The following is an 18,630-nucleotide window of genomic DNA, read 5'->3' on the forward strand; positions in this document are numbered from 1 at the left end:
GTCCCGGATGTACGCGGTGGCGCTGCGGTCGTATACCGGCTCGAGGATCCGACCGGTTCCGAGCGTTCCCAAGGCTTTCGGCGCGGGCTTGGCTGGCGATTTGACCCTTTGGCGGTATGGCAGCGCGAAGTGGCTCCCGTTCTGAACTGATCTTTACCCCGTGTTTGCCGTCGTTTGTGGCCAATGAAGTGTTATGCCGAATTAGTCTTTAATCGCGCGGCAAATGCAATGCGAGCTGCCCTGGCCGCCCGCTTCATACAGCCTAGTCAACACGTGCTTTAGTGGCACCCTCTCGAGCCGTTGACACTGAGTGCGGCAGCCGTGAGCGCTCGATGAGCTCACTACTTCACGGCCACTCAAACCAGGACCTACGACGTCATGAAGGATGTTATTTTTTGCTTGTTTCTGTAAGTCTAATTTGCCTATAACTTTTAAAATAAAGCGAAATTTGAGAAAAGAAAAGTTTCTTTAAATTACTACGTTCAATGCGCTCAGGTTCGGTCCAAATTAAAAACCAGTCAAAAAGTTATTGCAGGGCCACTTTAACGCTCCCAATGACGACAAACGAGCAAAAAACATGTCTTCAGCACGCTGCCGGCCAGCCTCTGCAACGCTCCAAAAGGTTAATTTTCCGTGTCCCAAGATGGTCGTCCGGCAGCCGCAATCACGGAACGGGGAAGCGCAATTTAGCAATTGTCATAGAGATCAGTAAAAAAATATGGAACGCATACCTCCTAGCATCCATCAGGTAGGGATAAGCATTCTGTGCAGTCTATATGCCCATCAATGTCAACACATGTAGCCATTTGCAGGCAGTCGCATCCTTTCGAAGATCAATCTGGCCTTCATCAGGCACCACCTTTCGCTCTCAGCACACAGCCACTGTTGGTGGGCTTCGAGGCTGCTCGCATCTTCACCCTCCACAGGCGGGGCAGCCCCGGTCTGTAAATGTAGAATATGAATATGGCAGGTATTATTTGATAACACTTTGTTTTGGCCGTGTAAAGAAAATCTGCATTCCATTTTCTAACATATCTGTTATGAAATAACAAGGTCAGGTGGAACGGCTCGAGTTCGCTGACTGAAAGACAGAGGGCTTAGCCTGAACCAATATCCTAGCAGCCTTCGATATTGGTGTGGGGGGAGAGAAGGCTGAACCTCTAAAGATGTCTTCAAATGATTCTCTAATTGCTTAACTCCAAAGTTTCAGGCTGCTGCACTTCAATGTTCTGAACTTTTTCCAACATATATTTGCGCTGTCGCTAACCATGTTCCATTTGCCAATTTTTTACACGCCCCTTCTCCTCCAATCAGAACAGCACGAGAGTCCGCCGTGAACAGACTTGGCATCATCGTGTGTCATATATCCCCGATGATTGCCCATTAAAGCCAAGGTTCGAGCACAAGCTCATAGCATCGCTAGATGGTCGCACTGCACGAACCCTCGTGCAGCCTGAGTATCTACTAGTACTGTTAAAAGCGAGCGAGTTGAAAATGAATACTTAAAATCGAAAGAATAAAGCGCGAGGGACAAGCACAGGACAAGCACAGGACAACCACGTAAAGCCTGGTTCAAACAGTTGCGTTTGACCGCGTTGCGGCTGCGAGAAACCAGGACATCCCTGCTGCTTATATCGCGTGCCAAGATGATTCTTTGAATTGGAATCCACGCTTCATACGAAGCACAGATGTGCCGGTGACTCGTTTTCGGTTCTAAACGCAACGCAGACAAACACACTCAAACGCAAGTGTCGGAACCGACCTTTACAGTACAGGCTCACAGTAAAGCTGTGAGCCCGAACCGCCTCGCACGTCTAGCCTTCGCTTTAGTACATCTCAGGATAAGAAGGAATGTATCATAATAGAACCGATGTGGTCTCACCATTCTGAGCAGAAGTGCGTGAGTAACCGATGCTATTTTCGTGGTCGCTTGCACGTAAACAACCAAGGAGCTTGTACACAACGCCGGCATTCATCTGGCTTGAAAACAACTTGAGCGTTGGCTTGGCTTGGATGTCAGCTGCCCATTGTGCTTACTTGAACTTCACGAAATCCTCTAAATAGGTGACCGGCGTTTGAGCCGGAAGTTTCGTCATCCGAAGCTAGGGACCACGTGACTTCACGCTTCCGGTTCGTCCGGTGCCGGTCGCGGTTCGTCCAGCTGCATCAAGAGCCCTTCTAGGCGTGGTGGCCGTGCTGTGTTCGCGGTGAAAATGGCTTACAGCTCCGCAGTACGTTGTTCTAACGCAAGCCATAGAGGGCATAAGATGTTCCAGTTCCCGTGTAACAAAGCATGGAAGCAACGATGGGCCGTCGCTGTTAAGCGAGTGAAAGAGCGAGATGACCTGTGACAGACAAACGTCGGTGACCGTTTATGCGCGGCCAATATTGTTACAGGCCAGTACAACGTGTTCTCTCTTTCTTCGCGTAGGGCCAGCGGGAAATAACGATCTCTAACAGTCTTTTGGCACCCACCAAAAGCGTCTCGATTATTCCACGAAGGGGTGAGCACTGCTTGTCGTACAAGGCATCTGCGAGAACGCGGGATGCGATCTAGCAGGCAATCAGTTCATGGCACGACGTTTCGTCAACATACAGTGCCATTGCCAGGCCGTTTAATTGTTACATCGACAGCTCGGATTAACATTTTCTGTGATGAGCCGCCGCAGACTGTTCCCGGGAAGCGGCGTGGATGGGTGGCTTGCTACAATATAAATAAACAAAAAAAGCAGGTCAGCTTTTTGTAATATAAGGAAACAAAAGCAAATGGGCAGCACCTTCATATTGACGGATAATAAAGCAGTAGTACGACCCTGCGTAGCTCATATCAAAATCGGTGCTCGTTTGTGTATGCTTTCTTACTCGACATCATTAAAAAAAACGTGCGGGAAGGGGGAAAGGGAGGGGGGGCTTATTGTAGTTCACGGGGGACAACTTAGTTGAAGTACCAAAAACGCGCGAGTGTTAAAAAGCAAGGATTGTCACGTAGTCAGATGTCGTCGAAACTAAACTTTCGCACGGAAGTGGCGTTTTAGTCACCCGAGAAAACATACTAGCTGACTTTGAAACGCCGTCTGACCGACTTCTTTCCCCGTCTTAAACTTTTGATTGCCTGACGATTTTCTTACCCAGGCTTAGTGTTCTAACAAAATGAGAAAAGTATGCCAGACCTCCGACCGGGCATTTCAGCTCTCCGTGTCTTGCGGCTTACATTCGCGCCTATTTCAGTCGGTGATGTGATCTAACGTAACCATCAAAAATGAACAGAACCCAAATGAAAAACGCTGGCTCAAAAGGAAAACGAAACATCTAACCTGAGTTTTCATGCGAAGATCCGGAAAGCGCGGTGCGAGTGCAGCTTGCCGCCGGCCGCACTAGCTCTGCGCTTTCGTGGCCGTTCTCGATGCTTCTGCGTACCGATTAGTACTTAACATATCCGTAGAAGTAACTTGAGACCTTCAGAAGTGTGTAAGTCACTCAGCAGCAGAGGAAGGTGGCCCGGATTTGATCGGGTTTCAACACCGGCACACGCTTCCGTAGCCGTCATGGGGCTGCGTCTGCTGCTAGCTACGAACCGGAAGTGAATATTACCCAGAGTTCTTTGAGGTTGCTGCCAAACGCCGGTCACCTATTGAGCAGGCTGCTTCTTGACTTCTGCTGTCGGCGCGTATGTCTGCAATTCGGCGGTTTCCGAGTTCGACGATTCGGAAATCATGGGTGTACCACCGCAACACCCTCTTAACACGATTTCGGTAGCCGTAGGGTGTAAAAAGGATGTACGAAGGGTGTAGGCCTTTCCGTACACCCTTGAATATTCAAAAATCATGTAAAAATGGTGTAGGAAGGGTGTGAGCTCGGAAAAACACCCTTTTAACACGAACATGGGTGTTGAAATTTTTAGTGTGTACCGGTGCACATGCCCAACAAGCGCCTCATAGAGGCATCCACACATACTGTAGGTGTCGCGGATATCATTCCAATCCCTAGAGCGTAGTCCTTCTTTCACGAGACCAATGCCTATTAAGATCACCCGCCTGCTCGACATGTGTCTCGACTTAATCAAGCTTAGAAACACCGATGAAGTCGGGAAGCGTAATGCAACCCATCATATTTTCCCGACGAGACCGCGAGTTCATTGCCGGCCACGTCGTTTTGACCCAGAAGGTATTTTAACACGTGCTTCACCTTGGCATTCTGCGCCCCTCGTCTAGGTCTTGGTCATCCACACTTCTCATTGTGCCCAAAAAGACCGGCGACTTGTGCTCGTGTGATGACTATCGCACCCTCAACGGGGTGACGGTACTTTGCCGCTACAACATTCCCTGTGTCCACGAGCGCATCTCATTTCTATCGGGAAGAACTATATATTTTAATATCAACCTTACCAAGGCATATCATTTTATTCCCGTGGAGCCTGGCGACATCCTTTACTTTGCAATAACTACACGTTTTGGGCTCTTGAAATAGGTTCGGATGCCTTTTGGACTTGGAAATATTATCCAAATTTTTTAACGTCCTAGAGATGCTGTCAACCTAAGCCTGCTTTGTTTCCCTTGTAGCAGAGCCGACAGGTGCCACAACCATGCGGGTTGTAGAAAATACCAGGGTGAATGTTGTTCCAGAGTAAACAACCAAGGCTCCACTGCGCCGGGCGCAGTGCCGGTGAGCGCGCCAGCTCACGCTACCACGTGGCCTCGGGAGCCGCGCGATATAAGAGAATATATGCCTTTTGTCTAAGCTCTGAGCCGGACGTCTTTTTTCTTCTCCGGCGCTTTCGAACACACTGCCGACAACCTTGACTACCGTCTAGTCGACAGTAAAGTCCCTGATAAGCCCCAGGACCAGTTGGTGCAGCCCTTCAGCAGGCTTTGCGAATACATGATGCTAATTGGGCTCCCAACTAGAATCTCTTTGTCATCAAATCACCTACCAAGTAATGAAGTCATTCACAAAGTCAAAATTATTATGAACTACACACCACCGACGAAACGGTCACTACGGCTATACCTTTGCTTGGTCAACTTCTACAGGCGTTTTTCGCGACAGTGTGCGGTGCTCTTAGAAGCTCTCCCCTGCACCTCTACCACAAAGAAGTAACCTTGGGATTGGCCTTCTGACGTAGCACTCGTCTTCAAAATGCTCATGACGAAACTCGCTGTCGCTACAATGCTTGTCCACCCCTTCACCTGACGAACAGACATGCTTGATGGTCAATGGCTCCATCTCCGCAGTTAGTGGCGTTTTGCTGCAGAGGATGAGCAGCAGCTGGTCTACCATATCTTTCTTCGCTTATAAGCTGGAAGACACGGAAATGCGCAACAGCACTTTCGGAAGAGAGTTGCAGGCTGGCTACTTGCCTTTAAAGCATTTCAGATTTTGTAGAGGGACGGACGTTTTTTATGACGACTGACCACAAGCCGCTTCTTTATGCTATTCAGCCTCTCAAACAAAATCACACTACCAGAGAGCTTCGCCACCTCTCCTCCCTCCCGGAATTCACAACCGACTTCAGCCAAGTGAAAGAGGAAGGCGGCAATGCTGCTGATAACTTGTTTCCTTTGAACCTTAAGGGGGCATTGAAGTCATTCTTGAAAAAGGTCGTTTTTGATCTTATATTGTTTAAAATGTGTTAGTCCCCGCATATACCAAGTCCTACATTACAAAACCGCCTAATCATCTCAGGGCAATAGAAAAACACGTGGAATCTTTTTTCTCGTCGATTGCACTGTGTGGACCAACGAAAGCCCTAATGCAGGTTCCGAACGATTTTATTATAACTTGTTTCGAAGAAAGTTTGATACGTACACATACGGATAAGACTCCTCTTTTTCTCCGCGGAAGAAGCCATCGCTGCTAACTCGCAGACAAGCGCCCTTCGTCGACCACTTCACTCGGAAGAAAATTCTTCCCAAAAAGGGCATGTCGCGATCTTCGAGCACACTTTTAACGAGGAAACAAGCTACGCACGGTTGTGGTTTCGGGTTTGTTGGCATGCTTAGAGCGTCTAGGTTAAGTTGTCACCACAAAAGGACGATCTCAGAATCGGCTTCAGTGCCCCTTTAACACTCTTCATGCGGAGAACACCTTGTATACCAATTTTAAACTGACAAAGGACCAACAAAATGACGACGAAATTTAAACTAGTCGTCAAGTTGTCACATTCATCATATTTAAGGATATATATCCTTTTCGGATTGCGGTCTCACTCGCCTTCAAAAGGCTAATAAGAAAACTCACTGGCGCAACAAAGCGTGTCCACCCTTTACCTGACGCACAGACAATCCTGGTGGTCAATGCCTCCATCTCCGCATTTAGTGGCGTCTTGCAGCAGAAGATGAGCAGCAGCTGGTCTACCATATCTTTGTTTCCCTTAAAAACTGGAAGGCGCGAAAAAGCACTACAGCACTTTGGCAGACAGTTGCTGGCTGGCTACTAACCTTTATAGCATTTCAGACATTTCGTAGAAGGACGGACGTGTTTTTATAGCGACTGACCACAAGCCACTTCCTCATGCTATTCAGTCATTAAGCCAAAATAGTCGAATCGCGAATTTCTCCACCTCTCCTTCATCGCGCAATTCACAAACGATTTACGCCACGGGAAGGAAGAACACAATAATGGTGCGGATAACTTATCTCCTCTAGACCTTAACGCTCTTGATCTGGAGAAAATCTTGTTTACCATTTTGAACTGAAAGAGGCCCAACAAAATTATGACGGGCTTCAATCTAGTGTATATACTTTCGGATCACGGTCTCTTTCTCGTTTGTGATACGTCCACGGCAATCATTTGGCCATACGTCCCACGAATTCTGCGTTGAACTTTGTTCCTCTCAATTAATTTGCTTGTACACCTTGACATCCGAGCAAGGTAGACGTTGATCACGAGCCGTATTGTTTGGCTAATATTAAACGCTTGTGATTTGGCACGCTCCTGTCTTGCCCGTCAACGCTCTAGACAGTAGCGTCGCACATTAACACCGTACGGAAAGTTTCCACTTCCGTCGCTTTACTCCGAGCAAGTTAACCTGGAAATCGTGGGTCCCATGCCAACTTCAAAATAATTGGGGTTGTGTGGATATTTATCAACGTCACGCGGCAGCGCATATGTACTAACCTGTGCGGATAGTTTCTGCCGGTGGCCAGAGGTCTCCCTCTGTATCACGGCGAAGACGGTAGCTAGAACTTTCAATTTTCTTGTGTAAGCCGCTTGGCTGTAATATATGCAGCACCGACAAGCCGAGGACGTCAATATGAATGTGCCTTGTTTGAACAACAGATGTCACTCCTCGGCTGCTCCCGCTCTACTGTTTACAATAGAGCAGCAAATGTCATGTTGGAACGACTCCACAGGAAACTACAGGCAGCCCACCATACGTCTCCTGGGCTTCCACTTTGTTCGGGAGCCAAAGCGTTCTCGCCTGCTGGCTGGACGTGGCACGAACTCTAGCACTTGATCCGATAATGAGACATTTTGACCCGAGCTCACAATAAGGCAATATATTGGCCAGAATGTGTCACCAACGTAAAATAGCGAGAGGTATCCTTAGTACTCCTCCATTCACCGGTCAATGCCAGCTTGTACATGAAAACAAAGTAACATAAGATTTGCAAACGAAAGGAGGGTTGTAAACGGCTTCAAAGTGGAAATAGTAGACGATCTCAATTATAGATGGTGTCTGACCTCACTTCGCCGAGGCAATCGGTTCGTAACGTTCCTAACAAAAACAAATTATGAATTTTTACATTAGTGGTGGATTACGAAAACGAGAGCGTAACTGAATTTTGTATACTGGCAACCATACAGGGTAATTGGAAGCTGGAAACTAAGCTGGATAGTTAATATTCACAACACCCACTAGCTGGCGAAGTGCTGCCTAATCCTTTTTACATTCGTTATTCTTCTACGTTTAAGGAATATTTTCCCTTTAAATTACATATTTCTAAAACTATTCGTAGCTTCGAGCGTTTCTAATCGATTTTTACTAAGGGTGGGCGAATATTCTAAATTTCGAATACGAGTCGATTATTGTAGATTTAATATTCGTATTCGATTCGTAAACCGAGTATTTGGTATTTTCCGAATATTCGTCGTAACACGAATATTCGATATTAATCGAATACGCCTCGCAAGTGGGTTCATTTTCGTCTTCTGCGCATGAGAAAGGAAGTAGCGGTGACGTCAGAACGCCGAGCCCTGATTGGCTGATCGCGACCCCCTATCTGAGCGTCGTCTGCTCCTTTGCAACGTCGTCTGCTCGCAACGTCGTCTGCGTCTGTCTTACCTTTCCTGCGACTTTCGGAAGTCGAGCGAGCTCGACTTCGCCTTTCAGACAGGGCAGACGAAATTACTCGAGCGGTACGTTGTTTTTGTCTGACAACTAGCAGACGCGCATCAAGGAGGGAAGTCAAAGGACTCACTGGCGAGGTGTCCCGAGGCGCCGAGGTTTCTTTGCTAAGAACCGAGAAAGGGGGGGGGGGGGGGGGGGGGAGCGTGTTAGTGTCCGCAAGTTCCCTCCCAAATACATTTTCCCTCCGTTCGTGTGCGGCGAGACTCCTCACTCTTTAACAGCGTCGGCGGGTTGGCGCAGTTAACTTCGTCTGCTTTACGTCTGCTAGTCAAAGCGATGATTGCTTTACCTAAATTTCCTGCGTCTGTCGAAGATTCACCGCTTTTTTACCGGCGAGAGTCACCGTTGCCTCGGAAAACAAGGAGATGACAAGAGGAAGAGATTGACCTCTTAATCTAATATCGAGGTCAGCGATCAAAGTATAAGACGGGAAGGGTTCACAAGGGTCGCGCAGGCATATTCCATTCAGCACGCCAGCCGGTCGTGGGCAGACGGTCGCCGAGTCGGAGTTCCTGCTAGGCCTATCTGCCGTGTTCGCTTGGTCGTTGGCGGTGGAATCGTGGCCCTTGGAGCTTTTTACGGGTGTTTGTGGATCCAGCGTTCTTGTTCGTCGTGGTCTGTTTCAAGTACCTTTTACTTTTTTCTTGCTGCTTGAAGTCGGGACGCGTGAGAAGCGCACGTAGAAAAATAAACGTACGTTGGTCGTCGCGACCGCGACGCTGTCGGCCATGCTGATTTGATCGTAAGAAGTGCGTAAGACAGCTTCGGAGCTGTCGTAGGATTTCGTCGTAACCTGCGCAAAACTTACGAAAATTTCGTTTCGTGAATACGAATTTGTTCTCAAGTTTTGTCTTACGCATATTTTTGGCGTAAGATCGTTTCGTGAATCTGGCCTCTGCACTTCCGAAAGTCGCAGGAAAGGTAAGACAGACGCAGACGACGCTGCGAGCAGACGACGCTGCAAAGGAGCAGACGACGCTCAGATAGGGGGTCGCGATCAGCCAATCAGGGCTCGGCGTTCTGACGTCACCGCTACCCCCTGCGCAAGAAGCAGACGAACTTGCCCTCCGCATAGTCAACAACGTATTCGCAAGCGTAAGTTTTTCTTTCGGTTTCACTTGCGGTAAGCAAGGCCCATTGACAGCGATATAGCTGCATGGCGGCTTCAACCTAAACTGCTGCTGTCGGTAACGGTAATCTGCAAGTTTCTGTTCCCCTGTGACACCAGACATTTTAAACTGTGCTCACCTCGCGTTCGCCTACCCGTGTTATGTCGGATGGAGGTGACTGCGGGGAGCCGTCTGCGAAGCGGAAGAACGAACGGGAAACGGCACCAAAACGAAGAAAGAAGAGTCCTAATTGGAAATAGTTTGCGAAAGTGACGGCATCGATGGCGCAATGTACGGCATGCAAGTCAACGCTTAAAACGCCCACAGGTACGACAACGCCCCTTGTCAACCATCTAAAAGTACATCCTGCGTTGTTGAAAGAGTACCGTGGAATTACCGCTGGTATACGCCACGAAAATATCAACCGACGCTGACGGACTTCGTGCGCCGCATGGAGCTCCTGCCAGAAAAGAGGGTGCGATCACTAAATAACAAGGTTGCCGCCATGGTGGCGCTTAATTTACAAGTGCGACAAACCACAGATCGCTGTTGTCCCACGGTTTCTACGAGTGCGCTGCTCTTCCATGAGCTTCGATTGTGAGTTCGTAAACAAACATGATCACCAAAGTCCAATGTTTCTTTCTTCACTTTGATGAAGTCTTCGTCACTACATCCCCACTAGTCCGTGATTATCTTTTTTCACTTCGATTAGTACCTTGATGACAAGAAGACAAGACCATACAGCAGATCGCTGTTATCTTTCAGAACCGCTAAGTAGAGTGCGCATTAGACCATTTATTTCTTAAAAAAAAAACAGTATTTTCTAATAGAATAACGTTGTCCGAAGTGTCTTACTTTTGACGCGTCAATTGTTGAACCATTTCTGGCCACGTTTCACAAAGCGGACTGCTGGCTGGTGCACCCAGGTCGGTCGTTGATGCATATAAGCGCCGCTGACAATGTGGTGAAAGCTGAGCGCTCTTTGAACCAGTCGAGCGTTTATCTATCTGCAGGGCACACGGCCTTGCTAATACCCACGAGCAGAGAGCGAGTTCAGGTGGTAAACGAAGATGGTTGAGTGATGCGGATTCTTGGGCGAGTTGGTACTGAAACTTGGAGAACATAATAGCGCTTCACGACAGGGACGAAGGGTAGGAACAAGACAACACAATGCGCTAACTTCAACTGGTTTAATCGTCAGTGATCAAGCCACGCCACTGCGATCAGTGGCGTGGCTTGGGATTGGTTGAATGGCGCGATGATGCAGAGTATTTATACCTTTGATTTTCTGACGATTAAACCAGTTGAAGTTAGCGCATTGTGCTGTCTCGTTCCTACCTTTCGGCCCTGTCGTGAAGCGCTATTATGTTCTCCAAGTGGTTGAGTGGTTTGACGAGCTGAGAGATACCGCCGCAAGGCCGGCTTAGGCGTGGACGGAGTATAGGCTGGCGCACTTTCCCTCTTCCCGGTTTGCGTAGTGAAGAGGTCTGCAAACCAAAAACGCAATGCAGGAAGTGTGCGCTTTTAGCGGCAAACGGGAACGATAAAAGGGCAGCTAATTGGGGCTAGTTGGTAACTAAACATATAAACAGTGTTAGCGCACACGTAGAGGGAAGAGAGTAGATACAGGATAGAGGCGCTACTCACAACTATATTTACTGAGATAGAGAGAAGAAAGAGCATCGTAAAAATCCATCACCCCAAAAAGTATAAACAATCAATAGAAGTGTGTTTAATCGCGGACACGTGCTTCAGACACCAGGGGGGCTAAGCTCGCCTCTGGCGGGAATCTCTCCGATGCCACATCACGAGGGAGGGGAGGAGCTTCTTTTGACTCCGCCCCGGCGAGTTTCCCACTCCCCCTCTTACATTTCCGACCCCCCCGGCGGCGGCGAGTTCCCCAGCGTAGCTCCGATTTTTCCCTACGCTCCACTGTGAAGGGTTTTTATTTTATTCAAATCGGGGGATCGGTGGCCGGCTGGGCTAGCGCACACCAGCTCGGAGCACGTCGAGCGAAAGGTCCGTTGCAGAACCCAGGATCCTGAGTTCAATCCCCACCCCTGCCCTTTTCGATGTTGATGAGCATCGTACCGGCGTGCAGTCGTGTATCACTATTGCGGGATGGACGTTAAAGACCCCAGGCTAGCGGTTGTACGGCACTGGCTGAATTCCTCGGAGAATCGCCCCCGTTGAGGCAGACGACGTTTTCGGCAGTATAAACATACATACAGCCCAATTTTCCTTATTTAAATCGTAAATGACAAATAAGAATAGGTAACAGCGGGGATGCTAATTATACAAACATTGCTTGGACATGGCCTAGTTGTCTAGACATTGTGATGGTTTGCTGCGCCACGTAGATGCAAGAAAAACGCTCTTGATAAAGATTGAAACTAAAGCAGAAAATAGACGAAAAACAACATACAGGAATGGCGCAGACAAACAACTGTGTAATTTCTTTCTCATCTTTGTCCCCCCACACCGCCACACAGACACATCGTGTTTTTCTTTTTTTTTTTTTTTTCAACGTGCAGCACGTGGAGCGAAAGCTCGCGCTGCAGAACCCAGGATCGTGGATTCAAACCCACCACTGCCCGTGTCGATCTGGATGAACATCGTACCGGCATGCGGTCGTGTATCACTACTGCGTGCTGCACGTTAAAAACCCTAGGCTAGCAGTCATACTGCACTGGCTAAATTGCTTATCTACAGTAGGTAACAATGTCGCAATGTTCTGGCATGTTCTCCAACGGCCAATTTTTTTTTGTCAAAATACGGTGTGGAAGGAGAAAGATGAGAAAGAAACCACACAGTTGTTAGTCTGCGCCATTCATGTACATTGCTTTTCTTCTATCATCTGTTTTAGTTTCAATTTTATCAAGGGCGTTTATCTTGCATCTACGCAGCGCAGCAACCCATCAAAATAATTTTAAAAGCCTGTAGGTAATGATAAATTGCGTTCCTGGTTGCAGATTGCCGTAAAAACACATTTGTTTCTAGGTTTCACTTTGTAGATTTTGTATGTAGGATTCACGACGGGGACAACAGTCCATTCACGGCTCCATCGCCTCAAGCCCGGTTCGCAACGCAGTTCATCGCACAGCCACCTTACCACGTCTTTCGAGAGGCGATAGTGTTGTTGAAAATCAACGTCGTCCATGTCAAACACATTGGCGTGGTTTAAATACCTACGCCGACGGCAAAACACGAACGAAAACGCTGCCATTTTGGACGCTTCTCCCTGATCTCGCACCCAACTCGCCTAAACTCGCCTAGGTCGGAGCCGGCGAGCTTTTCTGATCCGCGGCGGCTTCTGCCACGTCACAATGACGTCACCGCATCTCGCCGCGAGTTCTGAATATGCTACTCTCCGACCGCCTCAAACCCTCCGTTTAACGTCACGATCTAGGGAGTGTCGGGGCGTGTCGTCATGCACGGCGCCGACCAATCGCGGCGGTCGGCGAGTTTGGCGGAGAACTCGCCTCGATCTCGCCGCGCCGAGCTTAGCCCCCCAGATCCTTTGTTTTCAAACACCAGATCCGTTGTTGGCGATCACGTTGCCATCGTGCAGGGTGTTTGGCAGCAATTTTGGCTCGTCCAAGGTCTTCACTGTCAAAGATAAAGACAAACACCCGATCAGTTGTCGGCTGTCGTGTCGTTATCTTGCCTGGTGTTTCGCGGCAACCGTGGCTCATGCGGGGTCTTGCGGGACCTGTGGCTCAACTTTGATCATTTTGGCAATCATGTGGCGAGCTTAAGAAATAATCAATGAAACGCCGAAGAAAAGCAGTTTGGCACTGCTTTTCTTTGCTGGCAAGTAGCGCCTTGGAACGAAACCGTATTGTCAGGCGCGCAGACTGCCAAGCCGGTGCTCAGTTAGGTGTTTTTCTGTTATGTCACCAGGGCGTAAAGTGGTTGATTATTTCCTCCTTCTTGGAGGTTCTCTCTTATTCTCTCTCTGATATATAACGGGAACAACAAAAACATTCATATATCGTAATGTATTATAATGTGATCAATGCTGTTTCTAAAACCAAAACAATTTTTTAATGCATCTGGATCGTAGTAATAACATGGGAAATTCCTTTCAGAATTACCGTTATCTCACTCGCACAATGAGATTCAGCTCTGAAGCTTAAGTTTGAGCGTCTTAGTACGTCAACGTTGTACATGTGTCGGCTATTTCATGTCAATGCAGTTCGTCGTCCCAGGCGCGGTTGTGCTTACGACAAGAGCTTACGACGACTTACGTGACCACAACAAGCTAGCGACCTGCATGAAGGAACTGGACACCTACCACAGGTTGGATTGTTCCACTGTTTTTCATTTGGATTGAGAGCGTTTGTGTGCGCTGTTTCATGGTTCTAATACATCTTCTTTCATTTGGGACAGATTAAACATTGACCAGAAGAAAGCCCTATCAATCAGGTGAGTGTCTAGGTAATCAGATAACAAATTACTCTTCATCACTGTACTTACGCTAATAATAAAAGAGCAATAGAAATTTATTTTTCTTAGCTTTCGTTTTTTCATCGATGTTTCAGTAAGGCATAAGCATTTGTCCACTCACTTCACTCAGGTACCCCATATGGTGCATTCGCGAAAACGCAATATGGGCTGCCCTATGGCATTTGACAGTGCATGCCATCGCTGAAGTTTTAGATAGGCGGGGTCAGGTTCACGTTGTATTCATGGACCTAGCTAAAGTCTTCGACAGAGTGAAACGTTCAAAACATAAAAAAAAAAATGAAAACTCGTCTTTATCTTTTTGGTAAACCCAAAAAATTCAAAATGCGTTGGGCTTGCTTTATACGCGCGCTACGGTAAATTATGCTTGGTTACGGAAAACGTTAGGTGGTTTCGGAGGCGTTGCACACAGGACACACTCATTTGCTCACATGATTTATCCGAATGACGAGTGGTGTGCGTGAGGAGCATGCTTTAATGAGAAGTTTCCACGGGTGCTGAATATTCTTTCCAGGGAAATGTATCTTATTGCGCGAAAATGGAAGGCCTTGGCGCCGACAGCGTTTGCTTAGTTAGAGCGGCTCCACGCGAATAGCCTCGGGGTTTTCCTTTTTGAACTTGTAGTTGTGTCTGCCACCATCTATCCTCGTGTACACCTGTCGAGGCAACGCTGACAGCCGCCTCCTGTACTTACGAATTGGGTATAGCAGTGCGTCGGCGGCAGCCGGACTCACCAAGATACAGGGAGGCTGGTGATGTGAAAACTCGGATGAGTTTCCTATCATCCGCCTTTCCTCATCGCAGGCATTCCTCCGGCTGCACGAGAGGAAACTTGAACTGACAAGGTGTATAAATGTTTTCTAAATTGAACTTATTTAACGGTTTTTGAAGACGCTCAGCAAGTTTCTCATTTGAACCATATGGTTGATTCATTATTAAAAATGTAATTAGTCAAATGTAGGTAAATATATATTTTAATTAGTGTTTATTTTTGCATCATTTGACATCCGCTGTGCCTGGCAAATTGTTCCCGTGTAGTTTTTTTTTTTTTTTAATTCTAATATGTTGTTTACGATTTATGAAAATCTCTGCAGCAACACCCTATATAATAAGATACTTGTTTTTATTCAGTGTTCCCCTCTGTGCAATACTCAAGTTGAATGCACAGAGTGAGCAAGGCTATCGAAACCGCCTGCCTCTTGTTCACGTTATTAAAAAAAAAAACAAAAAAAGGAAACATTCCATCTTGTCGTCCTTCTGTAACTGAAACAAAGATCGACCCCCGCAGCCAGAAATTTCCTCTGCGGGTCGGCCATTTTCTTCTCGTGCTTAAAAAAGGGTTCAAACTTTTTTTTTCGCAATAGTAATTTAAGAATAGAATTGGCTTCCGCAAGGTACCGGCATTTCTGAGAACGCTGTAGAAATTTTCATAACTTTCAAAAATATTTCTTAGACCACGGATTTTCAACATATGCTATACTTTGTATCTTGTTGATGCTGTCATCGTATGCTATCTTCCTATAATAAATGTCAGTGCGTGTTTTACCGGGATATGCAATTATTTTACTCCACGGTATGTGCATTGCTACAGTGCCAAATCTATGTATATTTTATGTTCAAATGTGCATTTACCTCTCCTACGACCGCGGACAACCCACACGTGCCTCAGCCCTCTACAAATAACTTCGTTGTTTTTGAGTGATATGTAAGATAAAAAGAGATCGTGCGTCACACGGCGAGAGTACGTTATGGTCTGCCAGAAATCTAAAATGCACTCGTACCAATTGGTGAATGAAGCGCAGACATTTCTTTCACTGAAGCTTATAAAATACAGTGTGATATCAACTATTTTTTATATGGACGTGGGCGACTTCATGCAAATTAACATGTTCGGAAAAAATCTGGGCTTGGAAATTTGCGCGAGTTCCGCAAATACCGTTTTTGCTATGTAGGCAAACAAGCTTTTTGACAAATTGATTCGTTTCTTTGTTTTAATACTTTACAGCGCACAAAAGACAACCATCAAATCACATTCACACAAAGAAACAACACTCACGCAGCGCTGACTGTCAACTCTGGTATAGATTAAACACCATCTCTGCTATATTTTACTCTTACGCACTAAATTTGATGGTTTTCTTTTGTGCGCTGTGAAGTTTTACCATGATTCACCAACTCCCCAAGCTGAAGTGTTGACCAAGTCGTTTCTTCGGCTCGGGCCTTAATTGAACGTGCGCACTCTAGAGCTGCAACGTCACTACATTGAAACACCAAAACATTACCTCGCTTAGACATTTCATTTAATACAAGGAAGGAGCGCGAGCTTGATATCATCTTTTGCGAGAACCACTTTCAATCGGAACGTGGCTAAATTTTGTCGGAAAATTGTGGCATCACTTCACTTGACCCTGTGGTGCGTCATAACAATATATGTCACGTGGCAGTTGACATTGTGTCACCTGACACCATGACGTCACATAAGGCTGTGACATCACTAATACCGTGGCATCACGTGATACTACATGATTTGACGTTATGATGTCACGGGGCATACCGGCGTTAAGCACTAAGTCTAAATCGAGAAACAAGAGTCTGCTGAGGCTTCCTATCTTACGCTGTCGCTTAAAAAAATCAATTTACATTTGGACGTGAGGCGCAGTACATGCCTTCCGCAGAAACAGGCACCACCAATAGAAAGAACGCATGCACAACGACCTGCTGCATTCTGTCCTTTTGGCCGTAGTTGTATATTTTAATTGACATTTTGCAACCGATTAATGAAGCGAACGGTTAAGTGTCACTCAATATAACAAAGTATTCATGTAGTTGTGCTCCCGAACACCTGGCAGGCTTTAGGAGGGCAGCGCACACATGAGGCGAAAGACAAAAAGATGACTACTCTGAAAAATTGTACAATACATTCATTTTGAACTCCTCCAAATTACGAGAGTCCACGTCAGGACTAATTAACCTGTCGCGCATAAGCTGCACGCGTGTCAGTAAATGGCCAGATTATGTCAGAATGGTAAAAAAGATGGATCTAATTTGTGGTGGAACCTAAAATGAGATTAGACTTAGCAGCAGTGCAAGATGAATAACAAATTTGAGCACGTTATAAAGAAGAGCCCCATCGAGAACCACACGTCTATCCGAAAAAGGCGAAAGACCAAGAGTGACTAAAAACGCACGACATTTTCCGTCTAATATGGCGATCATATACAACTCTTACAAAGTGTCGTTGCACGGATTCTAATATATAATATCTAATATTTAACCTAGATAAAACTGGCGAGAAAATTAGGCGTAGTATGCAAAAGTAACAGTGGAATTTGCGTGTGATAATGCGTTAAGTTGGACTAGCCAGTGTAAATAATCATTACTAGTTTACAAACATGATCCCTAAAAGTCTGGTATATATCAACAAAAATACTAACATCACGTATAACGGAAGGAAATTAATGTCGAAGGCATTTAATGTGTAAAAAATGATCAATAATATTAACCTTAGGCGAGAAAAAAAAACCTCATTTTTTTTTTGTTTGCTTTTTGTGAGATTTAAGGCCAGCAGGTTTGTGTGACATGAAAGATAAGTTTCATCAAAGTCATTCTGCAACAATTCGCAGTAATCAGACAAGCGGATAGCGCAATGAATTTTCGAGTCATCACTAAACTGACACAACTACGAGTTTCTTAAACTTAAAACAATGCCGTTTACAAAAAAATATTAAAAAGCAAGGGTCTGAGGATGGATCCTTGTGGTACTCCGGAAGTTGACGCATAGGGACCTGACTTGCATCGGATATTACATTTTGCTATGGCTGGCTATGTTCAAATAAAATGTAAACGAGTTGAATCAGTAGACACGAGCAGTTTGTTTAAGCATATTTCAAACCATATATTTTTATACTTACTTTTTATTGTGGGGTTACTAAACACCGCGCTTAGGTAATATGGAACGCAGGTTCGCTAAGAAGGGCGACAATATGGTCGCCAGCTTCTTTCACGGTTATCTTATTGTCACAGTTTCCCTAATTTGCAAAACAAAATGAAGGAAATAACTCGTAATTTTCTCAACCTCTCCGTAGGATCTGCGAAGCTGTCGAGCGGGCCGAGATGCCACCGGGCCTGGTGCTCCAACTTGAAACACAGCTGCGGGCCTCTATGGGCGACCAGATTGGCAGGAAGCGCTTTGCCGTGCGCTCATCTGCCGTCGGTAAGCAAAAATGAGCCTCTTCTCCATTTGTAATTTGTTTTAATTTATGCCATTTGAGTCCCGCGAGACGGCCAGTTATATTTTTATTTAAAAGAAAACAGCGTGTGATAGGTGACAACCTTTGATTTGCTTGTTCTCTGGCGCTCTCAGATACATATGTCATATATTTAAAAAAAAATTATTTTGGCGCTACGACTCCAGAAAAATCAACGTGTTATGTTGTTTTCCGGTCGATAAATCTCGGTTCAGTCACTGATAGTGTTTCATACTGCAACTTCCCATGCGATTGAAAGTTGTTAATTGGGTCGCTACTGTCAGATGATCGCTTACGCCAGCCACTGGGAGCGAAGAGGCAACTGTGAGGGTGCCCTGCTGTGGACGGTGGTTATCATTCAGCCCGTCCTCATTTCGATCATCTCTTTTCCTAGTCAAAAATTTTACGTGTATAAGAAATTTCTGGGTCCAATAAGAAAAACATTGCGGTGGCTTAG

The 18,630-nt window shown here is 46.3% G+C and overlaps 1 protein-coding gene across 1 annotated transcript in view; it reads left to right on the top strand.

Moving 5' to 3' along the window:
* Positions 1-18,630, top strand: part of LOC8041303 (putative phosphoenolpyruvate synthase) — a 394,011-nt gene that overhangs the window by 219,206 nt on the left and 156,175 nt on the right. The window contains exons 13-15 of the mRNA XM_040214093.3: positions 13,658-13,761; positions 13,852-13,887; positions 18,012-18,139. Coding sequence (XP_040070027.1) covers positions 13,658-13,761; positions 13,852-13,887; positions 18,012-18,139 — 268 coding nt within the window. The remainder of the gene's footprint in view (positions 1-13,657; positions 13,762-13,851; positions 13,888-18,011; positions 18,140-18,630) is intronic.

Source organism: Ixodes scapularis, unplaced genomic scaffold (assembly GCF_016920785.2).
Source record: "Ixodes scapularis isolate PalLabHiFi unplaced genomic scaffold, ASM1692078v2 PGA_scaffold8__174_contigs__length_109621045, whole genome shotgun sequence".
NCBI classification, from domain to species: Eukaryota; Metazoa; Arthropoda; class Arachnida; order Ixodida; family Ixodidae; genus Ixodes; species Ixodes scapularis.